This window comes from Sus scrofa, chromosome 7 (assembly GCF_000003025.6).
Source record: "Sus scrofa isolate TJ Tabasco breed Duroc chromosome 7, Sscrofa11.1, whole genome shotgun sequence".
Taxonomy (NCBI): Eukaryota; Metazoa; Chordata; class Mammalia; order Artiodactyla; family Suidae; genus Sus; species Sus scrofa.
Genome location: NC_010449.5, coordinates 57,160,485 through 57,188,091, shown reverse-complemented (window position 1 = coordinate 57,188,091; position 27,607 = coordinate 57,160,485). Strand labels below are relative to the sequence as shown.

Here is a 27,607-nt window from a genome sequence, read left to right as displayed (position 1 = left end):
GGGCAAATGGCCATAAAAGAGCCTGGCATGGGGTAGGCCCTCAATAATTAATTACTGTGGTTGATCCAAGATTGGGGTAAGAATGTGAAATGTTACAGTGTAAAAAGATGTTTCCATAATCCTAAATCTTGTTGTAAAATGCCCTACCCAGGAATAGACTTGACATGTTACCTTGCCCCCAGCCACACACCCACGCAAAAGTCTTCCCCCTTGCCAACTCCATCACCAGTCTTTTCTTTCCGACGACTCTTCCGAGAGCTAGCCTAGTCCTTTGCAAATAAGTTCTCCATAAATATTTGTTCATGTTCACTGCTCTCCCTACGCAATGCTTAGGTGTTAACTTTGTCAGGAAAATCTCGTTGAGGAGTATAAGATATTAGTGTTTCCGACCTCCTTGGGGGAGAAGGGTTAGGTAGAAAGACAGCGTTCTTAGGGCCCTGAATCATCAATAAAGCTGGCCTAGTAAACGCAGCTCAGTAGGGGAGGTTGGGTTTGGTCCTTTGGAACTTCCCTAATGAGCCATCTGCATCCAAGGGCGGCCAGAGGCCAAAAGGGCGCTGAGCTTTCGGCTCCTTTAAAAGGCATGGCCTCGCTGTAGCCGACAAGGGAGTGGTTGGGTAAAACTGCCTTCCGGGGGCGGGACTCGGTTGCCGGGGAGCTTCGCTGGGACCCTGCGGAGACTGCGGCGGCTGCGCGCAGCAGCGAGGTGCTTGCTGGGTCCGGGGTGCGCGACGGCGCCGGGGCTGCGGTGAACGTCTCGCAAGCCGTGCAGTTACTAGCCGGGAGGCGCCGTCGCCATTGCCGCCTCGCTCGGTGAGCGCATCCCGCTCGCCGAGCAGGGCCGCAGCCGACCGCCGGCGCCATGGGCCAGTGCGGCATCACCTCCTCCAAGACCGTACTGGTGTTTCTCAACCTCATCTTTTGGGTGAGTGGGGCCAGCGGGCGGGAAAGGGTGAGGGGCGGGCGGCGCAGCCCAAAGGAGGCCTCGGCTGAAGCGCCTGTGGGGCCCGGTGGGGACCCGCGCTGGGCTGGGGCTAGCGCTGAAGCGACGCGGCCCTGCGGCGGGGAGGCGCGGGGGCCGGGCCCCGGAGGCCGCTTCGCTAGGTCCCTCCCGGGTCGGGCTGAAAGCTCAGGACGTAGAGGGCCGAGAGGGGAAATTCTCGGGGGCTTCCGGTGGCCTCCGCTGTCGGTCCCGACGCCCTGGCTGGCTGGCTCTGTGCCAGGGGCCTGGCTCTGGGAGCCTCGGCCGAGGAACCCCGGCCTCCCCCTGGAGCAGCCTGCTGGACGGAGAGCTCTTGTTGCAGATTCTTTGAGGACATCAGGCTCGAAATAGGATATTCCCCAAAGGGCCGGGCTCCGCTTTCTTTGTCAGGGCCCGGAGTCCCCGCAGCTCCGGGGCAGCCCCGAGGCTTGTGGGCAAATGGTGCAGAAGTGCGGGGACGCTATCGGCTCGGGGTGAGGGATTTTGTCTTAGATCTCTGCATATGGAGAACTAGTTGGCTGGTTACCAGCCCAGAAAGGTTTAAACTTGAGAAGCCGAATAATCCTGTCACCAAGAAAATCAATCTATTTGGCCATGGGGGTGGGTAGCCTAAGATTATAAACCTTGGTTAAATATGACTCGAATGTCACAAGATCTTGAAAGCAATGAGTTCACTTTCAATAAACAGTGGCTTATGAATTTTTTGGACACGCCCCCATTTTAATTCGGGTCCTTATCTCACCAAGGACCTTTGTAACAGCCTGTGTTATTCCGGTCAGTTTCTCCACCCTCTAGTTCTTCTGGACATTGCACCAGGATAGATCTTATGAAGCATTTCTTACCTCAAATTACTTTATTTAAAAAGCAAAACCAAACCCTCCAAAAGCTTCAACTGAAGTTCTCATTCACCTTTCTTTTCTCACAATTGACCATGTTCTTAAACACTTGATGCCCTGGACACACTTCTCTGTCCCCTGGAACTTTCCCACTTCCCATACTTTTGTATGTCTCCATTCAACTCTTTCCCACACACATTCCTAAATCAGAAAGAATCCTTTCCTTCTCACACCCTTCGCCTGCCAACAATGGATGAAACTTCATATTCTGACTGCTGTAGCATAAAAGGATAATTATAGATTGTTTAAAAAAGGATAAGGTACCCACTACACACACATGGATATTGCCATAGTATGTTTCAGGGTATTTATGGTGTGACTGAAAGAATCCTGACTGATAGTACCTGTTCAGAATCACCCACGTTTGACATTGGGATTTCCATGATTTCTTCTTTTCTGATTAGAGGAGTGCTTCCTATACTTGAGTTTGACTTACAAGCCTTTTTAAAAGGTAAAAGAATTTTCAGAAATCTCCAGATGAGAAACACTATTAGATAAGATACTTAGGTATAGAGTTAGTTTTGTACCATTTACAGTTCCTTGCGATTTTTAGGGAATAACAGTTTGATTTTGAAGAATAATCTGGGAGTTCCCATTGTGGCTCAGTGGATTAAGAACCCAATACAGCATCCATGAGGATGCCTGGTTTGATCCCTGGCTTCTCTCAGTGGGTTAAGGATCTGACTTTGCTGAAAGCTGCAGCATAGGCTCCAGCTGCAGCTCTGATTCTGCTCCTGAACTTTCATGCTGCAGGTGCAGCCCTACAAAGAAAAAAGAAAAAAGTAATTTGTGTACTATCAGTTGAATTCTAGTCTGTGCAAGGTCAGGGACTGGAACTGTTTTGTTGTTTTTTCTGTTTTTGGTCCCACCCTCGGCATGTGGAAGTTCCTAGGCTGGAGATCCAATCTGAGCCACAGTTGGGGCAACACCAGGTCCTTAACCTACTGTGGCACAGCAGAAACTCCCTGGAATTGTTAAACAAAATATTGGAAATACAGAGGCGATTTTCTTTAAATAATTAAATTTTCATTTAAAACGTCACTTAATTCAAAGTAATTGCTCATGAATCTTTGGAAATTATGTAACTATATATTATTGGCACTCAGTGAAGAATGTTATGTGGAATTGCAGTTGTGCTTTTCATTGTAGGTTCTTGTCAAGACTAAAGTTAAACTGTATGGTAAAAACACCCTTTATCTAGGTTAGTAGGATAGTAAAATATTTGTAAGCTGTGATGAGGAAGTTAAGCAGACATGCAGGGGAAAAAAACTGAGGCATAGAGCATGTTTAGTGCAGTATAACTAGTGAGGAAACAGTGTTAGCTATGTCTCCAAAGTATTAGTTTAGGGACAGACTATTGGAATTGACAGTGTTGGTAATGATAACTACCATTTGAGTGCTTTTTCACCCATTCACTGTGCTAAGCACATAACAACCCCATCTGGCAGGGAATAGTATGCTTATTTTACAGGCGAGGACGTTAAAGTTTATTTGAAGTGCACACCCAAGGTGGGGCAGAGCCTGTCTTCAAGCCCAAGTTGTCCTATGCTCTAGGGCCTGTGTTAGAGCATAGTGTGATTTCAGAAGCTTTGGAAAGGAGGAGGAATTCTTTAGGCTATGTTGGAATCACTTTCTTTAAACACTGGTTTTTAACCTTGTTTAGAACCTATGCCAGCATTTAAATTACTCTATTTAACTTGTCAGTTTTAAAAATTAGATTATTATGAGGAAGTACATAAAACCGATGTTAACCTGTTTGACCTGGGAATTTGTAATGGGTACCTCAGTTCTAATAATTGTATTCTGATATAGTGGCCCCTTCCTCCTTTTAATACCTTAATGTGTAAGTGGAAGAATAAATATTCCCTACATAGAGCATCTTTAAAATTAATCTAGGTTCCCCTGGGCAGCTTGAGCACAGATTTCTTTAACTGTTGCACTGGCTCTTCACTATCAGATGGTGATGGCTGATTGTTGATAAATATTAAAGTTTAATTGTTTTGGCAACATCTTTAAACTAGACCTCCTGGTTAAGTTGGCAGTTTGTTCAGTGAGCCGTGGTGTGGAAATACATACGTATTTGAAATACTTAGATCAGCATTAAATGATCTGATGGCCAAAAAGTTGTTAATTAATGTTGACCTGGTGGAGTTTATTTGGGACATTGCAGAGAGAGTTCCTGTGGAAAGGCACAAAGGGGAAAGAGTGGTTCTAAAGTCCTGAAGGTTGTCTTAGTGGAAATGGAGAGTTCTTCACCAAATTCTAAAATCAACAAAGGGCTTTTCCCTTTGTGGTTCAGTAGGTTAGGAACCCGAGTAGAATCCATGAGGGTGCAGTTGCAATCCCTGGCCTCGCTCAGTGGGTTAAGGATCTGGTGTTGCAATGGACTGTGGTGTAGGGCACAGACTCGGCTTGGATCCCATGTGTCTGTGGTGTAGGCCGGCATCTGCAGCTCTGATTCGGCCCCTAGCCTGGGATCTTCCATATGCCACAAGTGCGGCCCTAAAAGAAAAAAAAAAAAAAAATACTAGGGCTTAGCATGAAAGGCAGTTTTGGACAAGTGAAGGGATGTACAACTTGGATCTCTTGGTTTTTTTGTGGAGTGACATAGCTTTAAATGTAAGTGTATTAGTGCTAGACCCAGGATAATTTTTGGAAAACAGGAGTGTTGGAGTTACATGACTGAATTTTGAAGGCTATTGGAACAAAGTCATTAGCCTTTTCTATAAACTGCACTTTTGTACCAAATCAGACAGGAGTCTTGATTTGGTGGGTCATTGGATCTGACCCAGGAGGCCTCATCTAAAACAAGTTTAGGAGTTCCTGTTGTGGTGCAGCAGGATCGGCAGCATCTCTGGACTGGTGGGACACAGGTTCAATCCTGGGCCTGGCACAATAGGTTAGGGATCCAGTGCAGGTCTCAGTTGTAGCTGGGATCTGATCCCTGGCCGGGGAACTCCATTGCTTCGGGGCGACTGGGGAAAAATAAGTAAATACATAAAACAAGTTTAGATCAGTATTTTATAATTTCAGGTTTTTATTATGGTAAGTTAATTGAGTCCTTAATCAAGTCTCAGGTTATTCAGATTACCTTCACTTTTTCTACCCTAAGAGGAAAATTCATTGGCTAGTATTTATTTTGCTCACATGTATTTTAGGCATTCTAGGAACTACAGGAGAAAGATTGGTCTGTGGTTGCAGAGTTTATAATCTGGCCCACCTGCTTGGGGTGTTGTTTTTCATCAGTATGAGAGGCCATCGTAACAATGAAACAGCTGTGGAATAGCAAATACCACATGGTCAAACACTTTGTAAATGCCTTTGAAACAACTTTGGAATGTGGCGCTTTTACTAACCATCATTCACTGGTGAAATACCCTTTACATACAAATCATATTTAAAAGCCTTATATAACCTTTAAAAATTACCTTAAAAAATTCATATTACACTTTGCTAGGTGAATACGTACAATTAAGGAAAATTGCTTTGTTAAACAGGTACAACACAAATGTTTAAGTGCCTTCTTTGTGCTTATATTATTAATAAAAAGGTGGAAAAGTGAAGATCTCTGTTCTTACAGAACTTTTGTTCTGTTGAAGCAAGATGGACAATTAAAAATAAGCGAGAAAGGAAGTTCCCTTGTGGTACAGTGGGTTAAGGATTCAGTGTTGCTGCACCTGCAGCTTGGGTTCCACCCCTGACCTGGGAACTTCCACATGCCTTGGGTGCAGCAAAAAAAAAAAAAAAAAAAAAGAAGAGAGAGAAAACAAAACAAAGGGAGGAGATAAGAAAAAGATCAGCTGGTGATATGTTGTGGGAAGAACTAAACAGGGTGATGTGATGGAGTGATTGGATGGCTGCTTTAGGTTGACAGGTCTGCTCTAAGGAGGTGAAATTTAATTTGGAATATATGAAAGAAGGGATTCTGGGAGTGATTTGGGGGAAATGGGGGCCATGTAAGACAAGGAACAGCTTACAGGTCCTAAGGCAAGAATATACTTGGTGTGTTGAAATTACCAAAAGAAGGTTTAACTATACATTCATGCTTTTGTTTAAAAGATAAAAATTTGGAGTTCCTGTAATGGCTCAGCAGTAACAAACCCACCTAGTATCCATGAGGACCCTGGTTCGATCCCAAGCCTCTCTCAGTGGGTTAAGGATCTGGTGTTGCCATGAACTGTGGTGTGTGTTGCAGATGTGGCTCAGATCCCACGTTGCTGTGGCTGTGGTGTAGGCTGGCAGCTGCAGCTCAGATTTGACCCCAAGCCTGGAAACTTCCACATGCCATGGGTGTGGACCAAAAAAAAAAGTTAAAAATTTATAACGAAGTATTTTGAGGAAAGCTTTTTGTCGCAAATCTCCTTATACATATTTTGTGTTTTCTAGCACATCTTACACATTGAGTTAGGAAGGTGATACTTCTAAACCGGAACCTTCATCTAACATCCTGGAATCTGTTTCTCTACCTCCTATATTCCTATCATCATGAATGACTGCTCTGACAAAGAATATGTCATTGGAACACACCTTCAGCTAACAGATTTTTTTTCCATAGTAGTTTTGCAACTCACTAGAAGAAAAGCAAACTTTGTCAGTAAGCAAGTTATGATATATAACAGGAGACCTATTTCTTGTCTTTAGCAGTTAAGAAAATGAATATTTCCATTAGTACATTTTCAGGCATCTCTTCACTGACCCAAGAGCCTTGTGGCTCTGAGTAATCATTAAGTGAAAGAACCATAGCATTAGGAACTTGAAATGAGCAAGGAACATGCTCTTTAGTTGGCAATTTAAGGAATAGGCTGTTTATTAGCTTTTTAGGATATTTATCATGCTTTGAAATGTTTTAGTGAATTTTATTCCCTAAGGTCCAGTTTAGGTTAGGATGTTTGCAGAAAATTTATTCTGTAACATTTATACATGCATCAAACAAGTATACTTTTAAGAGTTGTTCACTCAGTAAATGCTTGTTGAGTATCTGTGCTTTTGTGCTTTACTTGTTTCCGAGAAATGCAGAAAGGTATAGTTCCTGCTTTGTAGCAGCTCGTGGGAAGACTGGTTAGATGGGCAAAATCATTTAATATTCCATTGAGTTTAATTTCTTGATGCACCTCCCCGCTCCCTTTCATATTCTTGGACATTCGAAAGCCTTCCTTTAAAAATATCATCTCTTCTCTCTCTACCCCTCCTTTTTCTTTGGAGGGGAGTGCATCCGAGGGGCATGTGCAAGTTCTGGGGCGAACCTGTGCTGCAGGTGTGATCTGAGCGCAACAGTGGCAGTGCTGGATCCTTAACCCGCTGAGCCACCTCTTCCCTCCTTAATAATGTGGTAGAGTCAATAAATGAGAAAAATTATTTGCATTGATATATTTGTTTTTGATTCATTAAAAGGAAATCTAGAGTAAATGCTGACTTACTGTATTTTACATTATTGTTGCTACTGATTAAACACATAACCCAAGCGTGCACAGAATCTAATATTATAAAGCTTAAGCACCTCAGGCTCCTATAAGTAATAACTGACTCTTATTACAGTTATAGGATCTCAAAGAGAAAAAATGCATGTTTAAATTCCATGCTTCTCAGATGACTCCTAGAGCCCTACAGTCTGAAAAGAGCTAATTTCCATGCTGTTAAAATAATTTGTCTGTGGCAGTTGGTTGATCTTGAGTTTCATTGCATTCTGCACGTTTGGGCCTTTCAGCTGGTAGGTATAAGTTGGATTAAATAGAACAGGCTGGATAAACAACGATGATTTTGAAAAACACAGAAAAGTGAATATAGAACAGAATTGAGAAACATGATTTTTGGAATATCCTCAGAGTAATATTGGTTTAAAGGATTAAAATATTTGTTTCTTGAAGAGTAATGGCAGTACCGATGGTGATGTTGATAATGATGGCAGAAGTGGCTTACTGTCAAAGCTTTATACCTCCAAGTAGGATGTTTTTTTTCTCTTTGATAGGTGATATTTATGAAGAAAAAAAAAGTTGTGTACTGAAAGGATCATTAGATAGCCAGGAAACATCTAGAGATGAATCAAAGCTAGGCAGGCTTGAGAAAGGTGATCAACAGGGAAGATTGGCAAAGGTACCTAAAATATCTGAGATTGAAGAGATACCTATTTTATGTTAGTGGTGTTAAGGACAGATCTAAGAATTCATTTGTGAAAGAACATCAGAGTCTCAATTTCAGATGGAGTTTTAAATATTTACTTTTCTGAATATGCAAATAATATATTTGCTTTTTTAAGAAGACACTAAATAAATTAACATCACCATAATTCCATTACCCGGAGACAACCAATATTAACATTTGGTGTTTTTTTAAATGCCTGTGTTTAAGTATGTTTTTCTCCTGACATGCCACATATGTATTTTTAAATCCTTCTTTAGCGTATTTAAAGGCTATTATGCAAGTATCCCTCGGGATGCTAGGGTTTTTTCTTTTATTTTGCTATTATCATTTTGTTACAACATTTTGATGAACATAACCTTATTCAAATTTTTGTTTCCATCTGACTTATTTTCTTAAGAATAGACTCCTAGAAATGGAATTGGTAGGTACAAAACTGTAAAAGCTGAGGCTAATAATGTGTTGCCAGATTGCTTTCCAAAAAGATTATTCTGTATTAATCTGTACTCCTGAGGACTCTTCTTCTCTCTGTACCCTCACATAATCTTTGAGTACTGCTTGCCTTTATTATTGACCAGTTCGTTTAGTAGAGAATGGTTTATTTCATAGCTTCACAAATTCTTGGTCAGAGTCGCTTTAAGTTCTGAAAAGCAACTTGAAATCTTTGGAATTGTCTTTTTTTCCTTGAATGATAAGAGAGTAAATGAAATATGCAGCCCTTGGACTTGGTAAAAGGGTAATTGTGTTCAGTGACATGAAGTATGTCATCAGAGTTAAGTCAGAATTGAAACAGCATGTTTGGACTAGAGAATATTATGGTAAATAGAATGCTAAAAGATTTAAGGTGATTTTAAGACACTTGTAACGCCACGAAGGTGATGGAGTAATATGACCTTCAAGAAACTCTGAATTAAATGTTAAAAGATATTTTCATAAGACAGATTTCTGCTGCTCTTTCCCCCATATCTGCTTTTTGAAATCTGCGTTCTTACAAAGTCTAGAGTACACAGTGGTTTTTGCCAGGTTTTTTTCTTGACTGTTTCTCTCCCAACATTCCAATCTCTTCTGCTTTACCAATTGATTGTTGGAGGCAAAAATCACTCTGAAGGAGTAGTTCTTGCAGGCAAGAAGAATTTGTCAGACACTGTGCTTTTAGCTGCATGACTTCGGAGGGTCCCCTCATCTTTATGCTGTCTGATTCTTGCCAGTTCTGCAAATGAATCCATGACTGCTATATACCACTGCAAGAAAATCACTTCTGTTTTTCTTTGCTTTATCTTCACCCAAATGTTCTCAGGGAAGCTTCTACCTTCACATTTCTAAATTTCCATATAGATACACTTTTCCCAACAGAGCTCTTTTATCTCCTAGCTTGTAACAGGTCTGTTTCATTTTTAATATTGCCACATTCCAGTTGCAGGTTTTACTGACTGATGTGCCCCCTTTCATTGCATATTCCTTCTTAGAAAAGTAAAGAATTGGGGAGTTAACATTTCATCATCTTTCTCAGAGGATTTGAAAAGTACAATAGAACACCTAGTTTCTAAAACCAAACTATTAGTTTCTAAACTATAGAAAAATCTATCTTAGGTAAGAATAAAATTTCTTATTTTAAAGGGTCTTCACATGGGTGTGTATATAGCGGAAGGGTAAAGTGGAACTCCTACTGCTAATATTCTCTGACAGGTAGCTTTATTTTTAGAGGAAGAGCTTGGTGTTGTGTAAAAGCACTGGCTCTGCTCAAGTTTTAAAATTTTGTCATTTAGAGCATGAGTTTATTAAAAGGGTAAAGAAGAATAGTTTTTTAAAAACTATTTTTTTCTATGGTTTCAGCCCTCAGCCTTTCCCTTAAATTTCTCTCCTTTGTACAAAGGCTGAATATTTTTAGTGTACTGTCCTGGCATAAATCCTCCTTATAGGCTCAGATTTTCTCAGCAGTGACTAAAGCAGTTCAGCTGCTTCCAAGTTCTACATTTCATTCCTCTTCTGCTGCACCTCCTCCTCCCCCCGCCGCAGCTGCTTTGTTGGCAGAGCCCAGATCCTTTGATAGATCCCAATCCCTGCATGACCCTTCAGCAGAAGGATTTAACCCTGCTCACCTTTTAGCCTTTCTAATGGCCACAAGTCCTATGTAAAAATCTGCATTACTACAAAGTCCCTAGTTAGGAATTACATATAACCTTTCTTCCATTCACCTTACAAGCTCAAGCTGTGTTTTTCATCAGATGGTTGGATGTCATTAAAGTGGTTGCTTATTGCTGTTTTGGGTCTTCAGCTGTTGTTGGGACACCTTGTCTATATTTTCAGAGTAACGCGTGTCATTTCATAAGTTGTTTACTATACAACTTATACTTGCTGTATAAACATGTCATTAAAAGAAGAAAACTTTTAAGTTCTCTTCAATTTAGGTAATGGCCTTTATGAGTAATTTGATTTAGGTAGTTGCGTATCAGCGATCAGTGCAGTTGCTGCTTTGGTGTGTGCAACTACTGAGTTGCTTCCCACTGTATGTTGTCCAAACAGAAGTGTTAATGTTCTCAACTCTGCCGTGTGTGTGTGGATTTGGGTGTTGACTAGTTTGCAGCCTGGGAAAAGAAACTGCTCTCAAGTCAATGAGAAAAGAACAGGCAGCTTTATGAACTAACGGCGTCTGCTCCTAGCCTTCCACTGCATTGGTTTTCTGCCTGGGTGGAGGGTGTCAGCGCTGGAAGCATTGCCCTGGGCTCCCTCCCAGGCAGCACCAACTGTGAGTCTGACAGGAACCCCTCTAGGTTGGAAACATGTCATCTCGTGTTTCAAACAAATACTTCTTCCATGTCTTGCCTCAGATTAATTTTGATAACATACATTTATCCAGTTTTATCTTGTTTTCATTCAGATTTTTGTTGCCTAAAATTTCATTTAGTAGAAGCTCAAAGACAATTCATTTTAATACAAGCCTTTTAAGAAATAGAGATTGCCTATTAGAGTAAGAAAAGCTTAGAATCCAGAGGATAGAGAGATGACTAGTTAAGACAAACTGGGCAAAGTTTGATTGCTTCCTATTTGGGATTTCTTCTAATTCAGTTTGAGGACTGAAAGCATTTACTGTAACAAAATGTGTGTTTCTGTATCACACGTATTTAGCCAAGTAGTGTTTGGTAAGAGTGTTAAGTAGTCCATCTACTTCTGTGATTAATGTACCTAAACCAATAAGCTGTTTCTCCTCTTTCCTCTCTCCTTTGCCTTCCATCCTCCGTAATAATGTCACCAAGGTAAGTATGTCACTGAACTCTGAGGGCCTTTGAACAGGCACAGTTGCTATAAGTGAAGCATCTATAAACGAATATATTCCAGCTGTGATGGCCATCAGGAATTTAGTAAACTGGATTAAGTTGCCAAATCTTGAGTAGTGAACTAAAAACTATAAACTGCAGAAACAAAGTAAATACCAACCAAAGCTTCTGATAGAGATGGGAAGACAGTTTCAAGGGAAGGGATGAGATGAAGGGTACTCAGTGAATTTTGACTAATACCTACTATGTGCCAGGCACTGTTCTGGGTGGCACAGGGCCGAAAGACAGATGGGCAGGGCAAAGCTCGTGCCCTGTACAGGCTGAGACGTGTGTGGTTATAATTGCAACAGTTGTAGTAAATGTTCTGTTAGAGCTGTGTAGGGATGATATGGGACCAAGGGCACCTAATCCAGCTTGAAGTGGTCAAGAATGGCTTCCTAGAGGAAGAGGTGATATTTAAACTGCACTTAATGGGTGACAAGGAGTTCCCAGGCAGGTGAAGAGAGGCATTCCAGGGAGAGCCACTAGACATAACGGCTTTCTGTTCAGGGTACACGAGAGGCTGAGAAGCGGGGAGGAACTGTTCAGTTTTTCAAGGCCTTTATTTGTCTCATCCTAATTTTAAGCACGCTAATGCTTTGATCTGGTTTATATTTTTAACAAAAATAACTGATCATATAAAGAACACATTATTAAGGGACAGGGAGGATCAGCAGGTAAGGTTTAGGGTGAGCTATGGTAAGGCCCAAACTTAGACAAAAGCACTGCAATGGGGGTTAGAAGTTAATGGTATTGTGGTCATGTTTTGAAAGTAAACCTGAAGGACTTTGGTGATTGATGGGGTGCAGGGTTAAGTCATAGAAAGAGTATGGAGTAGCTCTCAGACATTTGGCTAGAAAAAGTAATTGGTGCTGTGTGCTATAAATATAGAATATGAGAGGAGATTCGATGGAGTGGGCAGGAAGGCAGAGAGGGTTTTGAAGAAGGTTGAGGCCTAGGTGTCTGTGGGACTTCTTTCTAACTGGGGGTGGGCAGTTCTGAGATGACTGCTTAGGTAGAAAGTTGCAGTGGCTGGTAAAGCTGTGGCTAGTGTAGCCTGAGGAGAGCCTGCAAAATGAGAAGCAAATAGGGCGGAAAGTAGAACCCAGATCATTAACACTTGTCTGGTAAAGAAGAGTCCATGAAGAGAATAAGAGTGAGCAGTGAGGGAAATAGAAAGAAAACCAGCGGTAAGGCGTCTTGAAAGCCAGAGGGGGAGGGTTTTAAAAGAATATGGTTTTTGTTTTGGTTTGGTTTTTTTGTCTTTTTGCCATTTCTAGGGCCGCTTCTGCAGCATATGGAGATTCCCAGGCTAGGGGTCGAATCGGAGCTGGAGCCGCCGGCCTATGCCAGAGCCACAGCAACGTGGGATCCAAGCCGTGTCTGCAACCTACACCACAGCTCACGGCAATGCCAGATCTTTAACCCACTGAGCAAGGGCAGGGATCGAACCCGCAACCTCATGGTTCCCAGTCGGATTCGTTAACCACTGAGCCACGACAGGAACTCCAAGAATATGGTTTTTTAAATTGCCTTCGTTATTCTGGTTGTCTTCTCTTTTTAAAAAGTCCTGTTATTATTAAAAAAAAAAAAAATTGGGAGTTCCCATTGTGGCTCAACAGGTTAAGAACTCAACTAGTTAGTATCCATGAGGATGCAGGTTTGATCCCTTGACCTCCCTCAGTGGGTTAAGGGTCCAGCATTGTTGTGGGCTGTGGTGTAGGTTGCAGAGCCACTCAGATTCAGTGTTGCTATGGCTGTGGTGTAGGCCAGCAGCTGCAGCTCTGGTTTGACCCCTAGCTTTTGAACTTCCATATGCCACAGGGATGGTCCTAAAAAAGAAAAAAAAAGAAAATCAGGTTACTTTCTCAACTTTAAATAAGTGGAGTCTTTTCCTTTCAGATCTGAATGATCCTACCAGCCTAGTGTATGAAAATATACTGATGATGCCCAAGCTTTACAGGGTCCCACAGATTTAAGAAATAAACTGGGTTTCCAGGTTGAGAGGAAATTAATGATATTTCCAGTATAATTGTGGGGGCTCTTTTCTAGTTTGAAGATTAATGTTTTATGTGTTAAATTTTAAAGAATGGTGAAGTAATCATTTTCATATGAAAATCTCAGCTCTACAAAGGATAATTCATTAAACCAAATGTTTTAACGCTTAGCCTCCCACTGTATTTACATTAAAAAATTGGCATTCACATAAAAGCAAGTGGCAGTGGGCTGTCACCATTGTGCTGGTACACAGTGAGAGCAGGATTGACAATGATAAGTGGAGAATGTATGTAAAACTGCAGCTGCAGCATGATGCCTGGAGCAGCAGCTGGTCCATGACTTTCCTGCCTTCACTTTTCCTTTAGGTGCTCTAAACCGTGTTACTCAAAGTTCAAGAATCAGCAGCAGCAGCAGCAGCATCACCTGGGAGCTTGTTGGAAATGCAGAATCTCAGGCCCCAACCCCATACCTACTAAATCAGAATCTGCAGTTTTAATAAGATCTTCTAACCTATTCACACAGTTAGAGAAGCATGGTTCTAAAGAATAAGAGGCCTAAAGGGTTTGCAGAGTTCTTTAGTAACTTGGCTCCCTGGCTTTACCATTTCAGTCTCAACTAGGACAGCACAATTTTTAGAAATGGGTTTCATGGTTATTAGTTATTATTGTATTTTCTTCCCCCAGGTTGGTAGATAGAGATTACAAAAGCAGATTGTGGAGTGAGATTGCCTGGGTTCAAATCCTGGCTCTGCTGCTTGTACCATTTGTTGGGGGCAGCTGCAGTGAGCAAAGGCATATCCCCACCTCTGCACTGATCTGTATTGGACATATAATTGGGCTACGATAGACCTTAGGGTTGTGGGTGGGTGTTTTCATTCTTGGCATCAGTATTCTTTATTGGGTTCATGGTTTCTTGGTGCTAGATTACCCAGCAGTTATCAGAAAGTAGGCGGAATTTGGAAAGTTTTCAACTTTATAAAAGAAATGTTCTAACGAATGATAAAAGAAAAGTCTACAAATAGATTTAAAAGCGGTGGAAAATCTCATTGAATTATAATGTACTAAGAAATAGCAGGGATATTTACCAGCAGGGGTTGGAGAATTTTACCAGCAATCTGACCTTGTTTTCTGCAGGGAGCAGCTGGCATTTTATGCTATGTGGGAGCCTATGTCTTTATCACTTACGATGACTATGACCACTTCTTTGAAGATGTGTACACTCTCATCCCTGCCGTAGTGATCATAGCTGTAGGGGCCTTGCTCTTCGTTATTGGGCTGATTGGCTGCTGTGCCACAATCCGGGAAAGCCGATGTGGACTTGCCACGGTAAGTTAGCTTTGTGCTGACCGCATGTATCATCATAGGGTGGGAATATTCATTTGTGTGACTTGCTTGAATTGAGCATGAAAAGCTCTGTATTCTCTTTAGCTCTTATAATTGGAACAGAATTTGCACTTAAACTTCTAGTAGTTATCTCAGATAATATACTTTTTATCTTAAAATGTAAAGGAGCTGTTTTTTCACTTGTATTTAATTTTTGACAGTGTTTCCTTACATTTTCCTTACAGTTTGTCATCATCCTACTCTTGGTTTTTGTCACAGAAGTTGTTGTAGTGGTTTTGGGATATGTTTACAGAGCAAAGGTATGTTGTCTACTGTAATTTACATATGTTTTAAAAGGTGGTTTAAGTGTTTCAAGTGAAATAAACTCATTTTCAGAGGAAACATTTTCTTTTGCCTTCAGTTCTAGTTTGTAGGTATTTAGTATTCTTTAAATGACCTCAGAATGATCTGCAAATGTTGGTCAGCTGAGAAGTTCGTTCAGATTTCCTCAGCCCATAGGTTCCCTGATGTTTGTTTTAGAAGAACTAAACTGAGGATTTCATTTCCCATTGCCGCCTCTGTAAAAAAATACTTTGGTGTTGGACCTAGAAAAACGTGATTATGAGGTGAAATCCTACCCTCTTCCCCAGTCCCGAGGAACAAGGGATCCTGCCAACTCAAACACCAAGACAGCTGTTGGCAGCCACCCTCTTCTAGTCTCTCTTTCCTCTGTGCTGATCATTTCGTCTTTTCTTGCCTTTTCCCTTTCTACTTTGCCTACTTTTGCTCTCCACCTGCAGTACCACTTAAGGCTAAACAGACTGCTTTAAATTAATTTGGGTATAACTATAGAGACATTATAAAGGCATAGTATAGTTATTCTCATTGTAACGTAAGAGTTTTGAGTCAGACATGATATGCCAATTTAATATTCAAGCATTGCTACATAAGGTACCAGATAAGTATGCCAAAAAAAGAATGCAGTGGGTTATGCTCCTACCTACGATGTGGTTATTAATTTTATAATCTTACCACATCGCTGATATGATTACCAAATAGGTCTAATCATCTTAGGAAGATAAGGAGCATTTGGTACAAGCAAAACTTGTTGAATGATACTTTAGTTACCACTCTTCTATTTGGCAGCAATATATTTTGAAGAGTTTATTTCTTGACTTCTCATTCACATATATTGAACTGCTTTAAGCTTTTTCTTAAAGTACCACTTCTAAGGTCTGATTTTTTTTTTTTTTAACCTACTGATTACTTGTGCATATTTGGCCAAGTCTAAATAAAATTAAATAAGTAATGGAAAATAATGTTGGTATTTGTCCCCAAAATATCTTGTGGGGGCTTTTTAAGTTGTTTTAATTTTTACCTCCTTTAGGGAAGGAAAACGAGTAGGTCTTCTGAGAACCCACTGAAAACTTACTTGAAGAAGGTGGTCTATTTATAATTTAGAACACCTATCTCAAAGCTTGACTGCTTTTTCCATCTTGAATAAATTGGTAGCCTGCCATCTTTAGCAGTCTTCTCTTTGACTGCTTTTAATCTGTGTGATATAATATGTCTGAACTTTTTACCTCAGTCTGTATGGAGGCAGGGGAAGAAAACTTTTTTCTTACAAGAGATTCACAGAGAGATCTCACCACTTTGCATGTGTGCACTTTAGGCATTTAGTTGGAGCCTGGACTAATGTTACCTTTACCAGCATCTTCAAGGACTGAATTCCTTGTTTTGATTCAGGTGGAAAATGAGGTTGATCGCAGCATTCAGAAAGTATATAAGACCTACAATGGAACCAATCCGGATGCTGCTAGCCGGGCTATTGATTATGTACAGAGACAGGTGAGTTCTCTTGAAGTTAATCTGTTTTTGAGGACAAATCACTGTTGAGTCAACATTAAACTTAACTCTATTACTATATAAATTAGCAATGTACCTTTGCAACTGTGGGTTAGCTTCATGATGCATCCAGTGTTTTTTACCTTCACCCTTGAAAAGTTTTTTTCCACCATTGTCCAGTCATAGCCAGATAAGAAGCATCTCACTTCTCCCCCCAAGAAATAACTAGCTGGAAAGGTGATAATGGAAGAGAGGTATGTGTCACTGGAAAGTTGAGAGTCCAGATGGACTTCAGAGGAGGTGAGAAGTCTTCATACACCTTAGGAAAGTAAGACGAGAAAAGGGAACAGACAAAACTGTTAAAAAAAATTAGTATAGGCAATTGAAACACGTGTGGAGGTAAAAACGCGTGGAGGTAGAATCGTATGGCAGATCTTTGTATCCATAAACCCACCTCAAAAGTTGTCAGCTATTGTCAATCTTGTTTCATCTATTACTCCCACATATCTTTTGCTAGATTAAAGTAAACCTAAAACATTTCAGACAAAAAAAAAAAAAATTTTTTTTTAAAGCCTGTACCTGTGGCATATGTAAAGTTCCCAGCCTAGGGGCTGGATTAGCGCTGTAACTGCTGGTGTACACCACAGCCACAGCAACGCAGGAGCCAAGCTGCCTCTGTGACCTGTACTGCAGCTTGCAGCAACACCAGATCCTTAACCCACTAGGCCACCACAGGAACTCCCAGAATTTAATACTTGGTTTAAATACTTTGTTATTGGAAGTAATATTTAATTCAGAATCAGATATTTAATAGGAAAGATGTTAAAGATCTTTCTTAGCTGTAAACTACCCTTTCTTGGCAGTGTTTTGGTTTTTTTTTTGTCTTTTTGCCTTTTCTAGGGCTGCTCCTGTGGCATATGGGGGTTCCCAGGCTAGGGGTCTAACTGAAGCTGTAGCCACTGGCCTACGCAACGCCAGATCCGAGCCACATCTGCAACCTACACCACAACTCGGCAACGCAGGATCCTTAACCCACTTAGCAAGGCCAGGGATCGAACTTGCAACCTCACGGTTCCTAGTCGGATTCGTTAACCACTGAGCCACAACGGGAACTCCTTGGCAGTGTGATTTTTAAGTGGAGGTTCTAGACCCAGTGATTATATGCGGCTGTTTAAATTAAAATTAGAGATTCAGTTTCTTAGTTACACTAGCCACATTTTGAGTGCTCAATAGCCTCATGTAGCCAGTGGCTACCATACTGAGCATACAGATGTAGAACATTTCTATCATTGCAGAAAGGTCAGTTGAATGTCGTTGTTCTACAGTGCACAGAACTCTTAACATTCAACCCAGGGGTATGTGTCCTGTGAGCAGTAATCTCTCTGTTCTCTTCTCTGTTAGCTGCACTGTTGTGGAATTCACAATTATTCAGACTGGGAAAATACAGACTGGTTCAAAGAAACCAAAAACCAGAGTGTCCCTCTTAGCTGTTGCAGAGAGACCTCCAGCAACTGTAATGGCAGTCTGGCCTACCCCTCTGATCTCTATTCTGAGGTAAGTTCCATTTCTTGGCCAGCACATGAATATCATCTGGTAGTCTGATAACCTGTTTTTCTCAGTAAATTATCTCTACCTGAAACTTCCTTTCTACTTTCTTTTACTTGTCTTTAATGCTTTTAATTTTAATATAAATTATTTTCAAGGGCATTTTCTTTCTTTTTTTTTTGCCACCCTGTGACATATGGAGTTTCTGGGCCAGATCCAAGCCACAATTGCAGCAACATCACATCCTTAACTCATTGTGCAGGGCGATCGAACCTGCATCCCTGTGCTCCAGAGATGCCTCACCATCCCTTTGCATCACAACAGGAACTACCAAATGTGTTATCTTTTTTCCCCTCTTTTAATTTCTGTTCTTTCCATTTCTGCCAATGAGTAGTAATATGTGATCCTGCAGCTTTCACTTTTAAAAAAGACTAATGAGGATGACTTTGGGTGTTTCAGGGGTGTGAGGCTCTAGTTGTGAAGAAGCTACAAGAAATCATGATGCATGTTATCTGGGCGGCCCTGGCATTTGCAGCTATTCAGGTAAGCACAGCTAGCCGAGGGGTTATCAAAGTGTTCTGATTCTCCGATGTCAACCCTGAATGATTTTAGCCATGAAATGCAGTTAATCTTCATTTGATAACTTAGAAGTGATTGAGGTACCAGACACCAGTTTCCAACATCTTCCATTTCCTGTCTCTAGCCATAGACCCAGAGTAGTCCCAGAAACCAGAGATCTGGATGGGGAAACTGTGAGGGGACTCCTTATCTTACTGTCTTGATTTGTTTAGTGAGTGATCTATTAAAAGTATAGACTCTTGTCATAATGTATTGTTGGGAGGTGTTACAGTAGAACTTCACAGAATTAAAAAAAAAAAATCAAACTGGTATATTTGAGCTTGGAAATGGAAAGCTTTATTTTAACCTTTTCTAATTTCTCCTTTCATTTTTTGCTTCTCTGTTTTCAAGTGTTTTATATGTTCATATACATAAATCAAGAACTGGCACTACACTGGTCTCTTAAACTAATAGGAGCAATTTTATCACTACAGAAAAGACTTTTAAGAAAAAACTGAGCTTCTAACCTCTCTTGTATTTGTGAACTTAGTTTTTCTAGATGTACTGTCATAAGAAGTCTGACACCCCTTGGCATATCTGGAAACATACAGTGTCTTTTGCTGGGAGCTGAGGGGACTTGTCCCTGCTCCTACCAATGAAAACATTCTTTTCTCCCCTTAATAATAGTTTGTGTAAAGTAGCTGGTAATAGTTTTAATTACCTCTCACTTTATCAAAAACAAACAAAAAACAACCCACACACATCCTCATACACACCTAAAAAAATAAGAAAGATGGCTGTTTTTCTGCCCAGAATATCTACATTCCTATATAGTTCTCAGGTATATACAGATTATCTTAGGGATTCTGTTAGAGGACTGTTTCAGCTATTTAAGAATAATTGCAGATCTTTAGATCTAGTTCTCAGAGTGTTCTTTAATGTTCTTTCAATATGTTCTTGAAATTTTGAGGTCTAGAGAATCTAAGAAAGTTTTGGTATCATTTAATTTTTAGATAAACCAATGTAATTGCTGGTTTATATATGTAAGTTGCTTGGATTGTCTGCTCTCTGTATATTTGAACGGGAACTAGTGGACTTAATAGGAAGTGCCTTTTAAAATATCAAAAGTGTGATTGTTTACTTTGCTGGTATTCAGACAGCCCTGAAATGATTCATTAAAAAGCCTAGCTCTCTTTATTTGCTATGGTCTCTGACTTACTAAGCGTTTACTTTGTGGCTCAGTTTAGCAGTAGTCTGTTGATCAGCAGGGATGTATTTCATATTTTCTTTGTGTAAACACATTCATTGAGCTAAAAATAATGAAACAGGAAGGTGGTCTTTTTTTCCCAAGTGAAATCTTGATCTGTCTTGATCTTGTAATGATTTTATGTGTAGTAATAAAGCTGCATGTTTTAGGATGCAGCAAAAAAGCTTTAGAACTATATGATGCTTGGGATCACGAACTATACAGCCTCTATATAGAAGACTGGTGATAGTCAACACTTTAGTTAGATATGTCCCTCATCTAGTTAAGCTTATTAACCAGGCAGATACTTCTTCATTAAATATTTTTCAGTGGGAGCTAATAAATATTCTAACTAGTCTCTTATGTATACCTTCCCATATGCATTTTATACTTAAATCACCCTGACTTAAATAATGGCTGATAAAAGTTTGGTGTTTTCAGTTCTGCAAAACTAAGTCAGGCATTCATAGCTTTGTATAGACTCAAAACCTAGTGGTTTTGAAATTTTTAAAACTTTGGTTTAAAGTGGGAAAAAGTCCATTTGAAATAAAAGAATTTTCTAATATCTTTTCTTTTTTTAGAGTACCTATAAACGTTTAAACTTCCATAAACTTCCATAATCAAAATCTGATGTAGATTGGTGCCCTGGGTGTGGAAGAGCTGAGTGATGGCAGAAACAGCTCAACCATCAGTGAGCTTTTATGCTTTTATACCTATCCTGATAGAGAAGGGGCTAGAAGGATGCTTGGAGATTCTCCAGTCTCTATTCCCTTTGTTTTAAAGGCCGTGATGAGGGAGAGCAAGCATAACATGACTTATAACCATCACTAAAGCTTGAAACCCATCTCCATGTGTACTCTGCTTCCGATTACAAATTGAAGAATTAAGATTCTCCAAAGATTAAATTCCTTAATTCTGTTATGAAGTCTGACAGTTAGTTGACACTTTAGCTGAATAGAATATACAGTAGCATTGAAATATTATTAGCCCTTCCTTTAGGTTCTAAAGTGGGGAAGCTCTAAGAGCTATCATAGGAAAAACAGTTTAAAATAATTGTTAAAAGATTAATTTTTGGTAGTGTTCTATCAATACTGTTTAAGCATTGTCTCCTTTAATTTTGAGTGTGATTCGTGATACTATTAAACTACATTTCATTGATGTTCTAAGGTGTAAATATGAATTTAAGGAGAAATTTTCTAATAAGCTTAATTTACCAGTAAAAGCCTCTAATTCAAGTATTGGTCATATGTGGGCCCTGTGGGCCAATCTAGCCTCCACTTCTTAGTGTGAACCCCACTCATTTTATGTGTTGTCCATGACTGCTTTTGTGTTAGAATGGCAGAGTTGAGTGGTTGTGACAGAGACCAATTTTGTCTCTTGATTCACAACCTGAAATATTTACTTATATTGCCCTTTTGAAACATTTGACCACTCTTGTTATAGTCTTGTTAAGTGACCTGTATTCGGGTAGGACCAAAATGATCAAGAAAGAAAAGCCTGAAAAATGCTAATTATTATAACAGGGTTTTTTAATATGAGAAAATGAGATTTAAAAAATTTTGCTTTTCCACTTATACTGTTAGTTTATTAGCAAGATACTTCACTTCTTTGAGAGTAGCCTCTTAAATGAACAAATGATCAACTGTAAATTTTGTATTTCAACAGTTTGGTCATAATAAATCTAGGTTTTGATTTGACAGTCTCTTAAGTGATCAGCTGTGGGTAAGGCTCTCTGCAAAGGCAGTATGGGAAGAAAGGGAATTGTCAGTCTTCGAGTCTCACAACACTGGCATGTCCCAAAGATGGAGTGATCAAGAGCAAAAGTTTATAGAGAACTGTTTCTCAGGGCCATGTTGCTTTTTTATGGTCTGTATGCCAAGTGTGAAGGAGATCAAGACCGCTATTTCCTTCCTGCTTCTTCTATTTCAATTCATTAAAATAAGTTAAAACACACCAGTGGATAGCACTTCATATTGGGCTTCCAGAGAGAAAATTGAGTGTCTTGAATCTGAAAATCTTAAAAAAAAAAAAAAAAAATTCCAAGTAATTCTTGTTTAAAAAACTTAAAACCGAAGCTTGGGAAGCTAATTCCTCTTGAGTGGCTAAGTTGTTTTTTGTTTTTGTTTTTAATTTGGGGAAAATTAACCTTAATTTTACCTTTTGAAAATTTCTTAATTGAAAAACACATTTGATAAACTTTTCATCAAATGATAACAAGTTTAGTAAAAAGTAAACCTACCTCTTGAATCTTGACTCCAGTTCTCTGTCCCCCCGTCCCCTGCAGAGGCAACCACTTTGCCCAGTTTGTTGAATAACCTTCCAGAAGTCGTGTGTGCTCTACAAGCACATAAATATTTTTTAATGCAAATGGAGGCTTTCAGGATGCAATTTTCTACCTTTTTTTCTTCTTAATTAAGGTAATTGTTTGCAGCCTCTAGTTTTGAGAAATAATGCAGACAGAGCCTTTGTATGCTTTGCCTGGTTTCCCTCAGTGGTTAACATTTTCAAAGTTACTGTATATCACAACCAGGATGTCAGCACTGATACAGTCCACTGATTTTATTTAGATTTCTCTTTTCTATGTGTGTATTCAATTCTGTACAATTTTCTGACCTGTTTGGTTCTTGTGTCCACCACCGCAGTCAAGATACTGAGCAATTTGTAACTGTACCTACCTCCCTTCTCTGCCTCCTCCCCTGTACCCTGGTAACTACAAAATCTGTCAGCATTTCTAAAATTTTATCATTTCAAAAATGTTACATAGGTGGAATTATATGGCATATGTAACCCTTTGTGCCTTCTTAAAAACAAATTAATGTTACAATGGCTATATTTTTTAGATATATTTCATAACTTATCTAATGTATATTAATGGGCACTTATGGAAGTCTTTCTATTAGGAAATGCAAGCAGTAACTATCCTCTGAATATATGTGCAAAGCCTATAGCAAAAAAATTATAGCCAAGAAATTGAGGGGATCAGAGAATATGGATGACTTTTCAGTAGATATTTCTAAATTTTTCTCAGAAAAGGGTATTTCCAGTGTGTGGTTCTAATTATCTGCCTACTTCCTCATAACACCACCTACATAATGTATCATAAGGGCATTTAAATCCTTGACATTCAGAGAGGTTTTTTGGTGGTTTTTTTTTTTTTTTTTTTTTTTTTTCCCCCCTTTCACATGTGGAAGTTCCCAAGTCGGGTCAAACCCATACCACAGCAGCGACCCAGGCCACTGCAGTGACAACACCAGATTCCTAATCAGCTACAACACGAGAGAACTCTGGCAGCGAGTTTTTTAAATCACTGCTTCCCTATGTACTTAGTAATCATTTTAGCAGTTAGTGGGTATCATATTTGGACTAAGTGCAGATTTAGTTCTCCTGACTTGAATATTTCAGGGGAAAGTTTCATTGCAAGAAATCACACTGGAGCTAAAGTATTTGTGTGATATTTTAAAATCTGTTGTTGGAAAGTTTCAATAATTAATGTGATTTTAGTATAGCAAAGCTTTGGAAATGAGCCTGTAATACTTAATGATGAGGTTTGCACTATAAGAAGTTATTACGTAGCGCTTAATGTTCTTAAATAGACTCATTCCCAAGCATGAGTAGGGTTTTATCAAGGTTATTTAACTGTTTTTAAATCAATACAAGTTGATTCAGTTGAAATTAAAGTCCAGAAAGACCCCATTTTGGGGAGTGCTGACTCCTTCAGCAGAAGTTAACCAACTGAAAGGAATGTGAAGAGGTACAGATAGGAAGAGATCTTTTCCCCAAGCAAATCAGTAATTTTCAGAGCTTAGCGTTTTTATTGCTCAGTACATTGCCTGGGAACATAATTGTGTTTGATTTTATAACTGTTTTGAGAATGGTTTGATGTACAGTGAATGGGAATATATTTCTTTAGGAATTAGATACTAAACATGTCTAGAATTGGCTTAAGATATTTAGTAAACTTTCAGTGATACCACTTATTTAAAATGTCTTGAAGGCACTTTGCGCTGGTAAGTACTCAGCAAACACTGATATAGTGAAACTGATGGATTCAAGCAGCAAGTATCCTGAATGGGTAGACTATAGGCTAAATGAGGGCCAGAATTGGAGTGTGTGACTTTATCGTGGAGAAGTCAAGTTGAGGACATCCTTTTTCTCTGTACGTGTGTCATCAGTAATCATCCACTTCAGACCTCAAGAGTCTGTTTATGGACTGGCTACATCTTGTTGAAATTAGATTGACCCCGTATGTACAGAGGGCCCTTGCCTTTTAAAATCAAGTAACTGAGACCTTTTCCTGTCAATGAAGAGTTAGAGCAGAAAATTAACATATTCTTACTTAGCTCTTTAGTAACTGTTTCTATTTGTAAGAAGCCAGATCAAAAATTCTAGAATGGTTTCTCTTTAATCCAGCTTAAATCCTCTTGCTTATCCAAAATAACATGGCATGACTTATTACTATTCCAATTTGCTACCACAGAAGGATTAGGGCTTATTAAAAAAAAAAATAACGAAGGAAGAGTGACCTTTAAAAACTAATACATATATAATACCACAGAGTCCAACCTGGATTTTGAAAATAGTAAGTAATTGTGAAATAAAAACATTTGGAAGATAGTTTTTGGCATCAGGATTGTTTTTTCTCTGTGGATCTTTTGGGCTGCCCATGTGGTGGGCTTTACATTTTGTGGATTGTTAGGAAGTCTATCTCCCCCAAATCTAGATGCCTGAAAAGACCACCATTAAATTTCCACATCATACATGGTCTTGATCATTCTGCTTCCTAGACCTTTGCTGTCCAGTATGGTAGCCGCTAGCCACATACGTCTAAGTTTAAATAAATTTTAATAAAATAAAAAATGCAGTGCCTTAGTTGTACTAGCTACATTTCAAGTGCTCAATAGCCACATGTGGCTAGTGGCTACCATATTTGACTGCTCAAATATAGAATGTTTCCAGCATTACAGAAAGTTCTTTGTATAGTACTGCTCTTGATTGAGAGTGGGATTGGCAGTAGGAGAGCCTTGATTCTCTGCCTTCTTCACAAATTATTCTTAGGTGTGAGGCAGAAAAGCTGAAACTTGATACTTAATTCCTAAAAAGATAATGTATTCATTAGAAATTGCTTCTGTTATTGTTAGTGCTTTTTTTTTTTTTTTTTAATGATTTGAGATCTTTGAAGTTTGAAACAGTTCCATTGCCAGCAAGGAAATTCACATTTGCTATAAGAGGATTTCACCTTTTTTTCCCCTTTGTTGTTTTCTTCCCACAGCTGCTGGGCATGCTGTGTGCGTGCATCGTATTGTGCAGAAGGAGTAGAGATCCTGCTTATGAGCTCCTCATCACCGGTGGAACCTATGCATAGTTGAAAACTCAAGCCTGAGCTTTTGAGTCTTGTTCTGATTTGGAAGGTGAATTGAGCAGGTCCACTGCTATTGGCCTCCTGAGTTCACTTAGTTAAAGCACACGTACACAGGTGTTGGACAGAGCAGCTTGGCTCTTCATGTGTCCACCTTCTTACCTACCTACCTATGACTTTCCTTTCCTCTGTTCTAGCTGACTCTCCATGTCTAAGTGTTTAAGTACGGCGGTAAATGTTCTAATCTCAGAACCATTTGCGAGTTGCGTAGCATGGTAGAATTAAAGGCGGACGTGGGCCTGCTTCTGTTACCTCCAAGCAGTAACGGGACTGCTGCTGAAGTATCACCGGGTCCTTTCAGTCTTCACTATGGAGAACTCTTGGCCAAAGGTTTCTGGGGAAGAGGGAGGCAGTCAGCTGTCTGGTTAAAGTTAATACCAGATGGTGCCCCTCATCAGTGTCCTTTTAAAAATATATACTGTAGTCTGGTAAGATAGCAACTGTACAAAACGGCTAAAATAGATTTTAGAATCATACAGTGTGTATCTTGGTTCATCTTCAAAATCAGACTGATCTTTGAAACTAGTGGTTTATAATCAAAGCTGGCTTTATAGGAGGAGTATAATGTATACACTACTGTTTTAAAACAATTTGTGCGAGTGTGTGTGTGTGTTTTTGTATGATTGAGCCCATTCATTGTAAGTCTAAACTCGTTAGAAATAATGTACCCACGTAGACTAGCAAAATAGTATGTAGATGTGATCTCAGTTGTAAATAGAAAAATCTAATTCAATAAACTCTGTATCACCCCCTCACATGCAGTTTTTAATTATTTGGAGATACTTCAATTCCAGAGCAGCAGTTCATCATGATTTGCATATTTTAATTATAATCTGTTGCCAAATCTTAAAGGCCTTGGTATTCAAAAAACTACAGATGCTTTTCAGTCCATTATAGCCTACAAAAATGGAGCATGTACCATGTGCACAGCTCTGGGGATATAGGGATGGTGCCGTCTTCTTCTTCAAGGAATGCAGAGTCCTAGTATCAGAGACCTATACTGATGCAGATAATTTCCATACAGTGCAATGATTGTAGTGATGAAAGGAGATGCCTGGAGCAGTCAGGGGCAATTTCCTGGAGAAGAGGCTCAAGCCCAGAGGCTGGAGAGGCTTTGTGGGAGAGGGTACAGGGAAGTGTGAAATGGAGTGTTTAAGGCGCTACAAGTCGCTCATTGCATAGTCGCTCATTGCGCCTGGGGCTTAAAATATAGTGCTAGGAGAAGAAGTTGAAGTGGCAAAGCCCAGGTCCTCTAGGGTCTTACAGGACATCCTGTGAATATCAGATTGACTTGAAGGTGGAGGCGACCATGTGTGAACATGGTAATGGTAGTGGTAGTGGCGCAAGTAGGTGTCCTTGTGGCTGCAGGGATAGATTAGAGGGGCCTTGTTTGTGGAGGTGATGTTGGGGTGGACCCAGGAGTTTGGAGTAGGAGAGAATGGAGAAGTTTGATCCTTGTTTGGCTGTGGCATCGAAAGAAGGGGAGGAGGCATAGATGGAAGGAGTCCAGGATGAGTCCCAGGTTTCTGGCTCAGTCAACTGGGGACACAGAATTAGCTGCCGAGATAGGGAGCAAGTAAAGACCACACCTAGGGACATGAGTTCATGTTCGGTTTGGGATTCATCAGTGTTAGGATGCCTAAATATTGCGCAGGTCTGTCCAGCCTGAAAAAGGAGATGATGAGAGAAAGGAGAGGAGTAAAAGCAAACTTGTGTTCAAAGTGGAAGTTAACTTTGAACTTTGAACTTCCACTTTGGCAGGAAGAGATGATTTGGGACAATAGATCACCCACTGAAGCTGGGTTTTATGTACTCAAAGGTCCTGGTCATCTGCCATTTATACTTTGGCATGTGCTCTTTTTGCACATACATCATGACCCTTCAGCTCTAATACTTCAGTGGATATTTCCTAAGAATAAAGATATTCTACAACAGTTATCAAATTCTGTGCATTTTTAACACTGACAAAATAGTTTAAAATACCATTCATATTCCAAATGATTTCATAATGGCCTTTATAGTTGCCACCCCCACCCTCCCCACCCCATTCTGGATTGAGTTAGGATCAGGCATTAATGTAGTTGTCATGCCTTATTGGTCTCCTTTAATCTGGAGCATTTTTTTTTGTAGTTTCGGCACAACATTGGCATTTTGGAGAATAGTTTCTCCTTTTAAATGTGACGCTGCTCATTTGGGGGTTATCTGATGTTTCACCTGATTAGATTAAGTTTTGTGTTCCAGGTGGCTGGACCACCACTTGTGTCATACGTCCTCTCAGGGAACACAGTGTCCTCTGCCCCTCAGTGGTGATCTTAGTTTTGATCACCTGGTGTCTCATTCAGGGTCCAGC

General features: G+C 39.9%; 1 protein-coding gene across 1 annotated transcript; it reads left to right on the top strand.

Moving 5' to 3' along the window:
• Positions 577-26,012, top strand: TSPAN3 (tetraspanin 3). The gene is made up of 7 exons (NM_001244196.1): positions 577-925; positions 14,459-14,650; positions 14,893-14,967; positions 16,394-16,495; positions 17,894-18,046; positions 18,497-18,580; positions 25,111-26,012. Exons 1-7 carry the CDS (start codon positions 863-865, stop codon positions 25,201-25,203), a joined length of 762 nt encoding a protein of 253 aa, NP_001231125.1. The 5' UTR covers positions 577-862; the 3' UTR covers positions 25,204-26,012.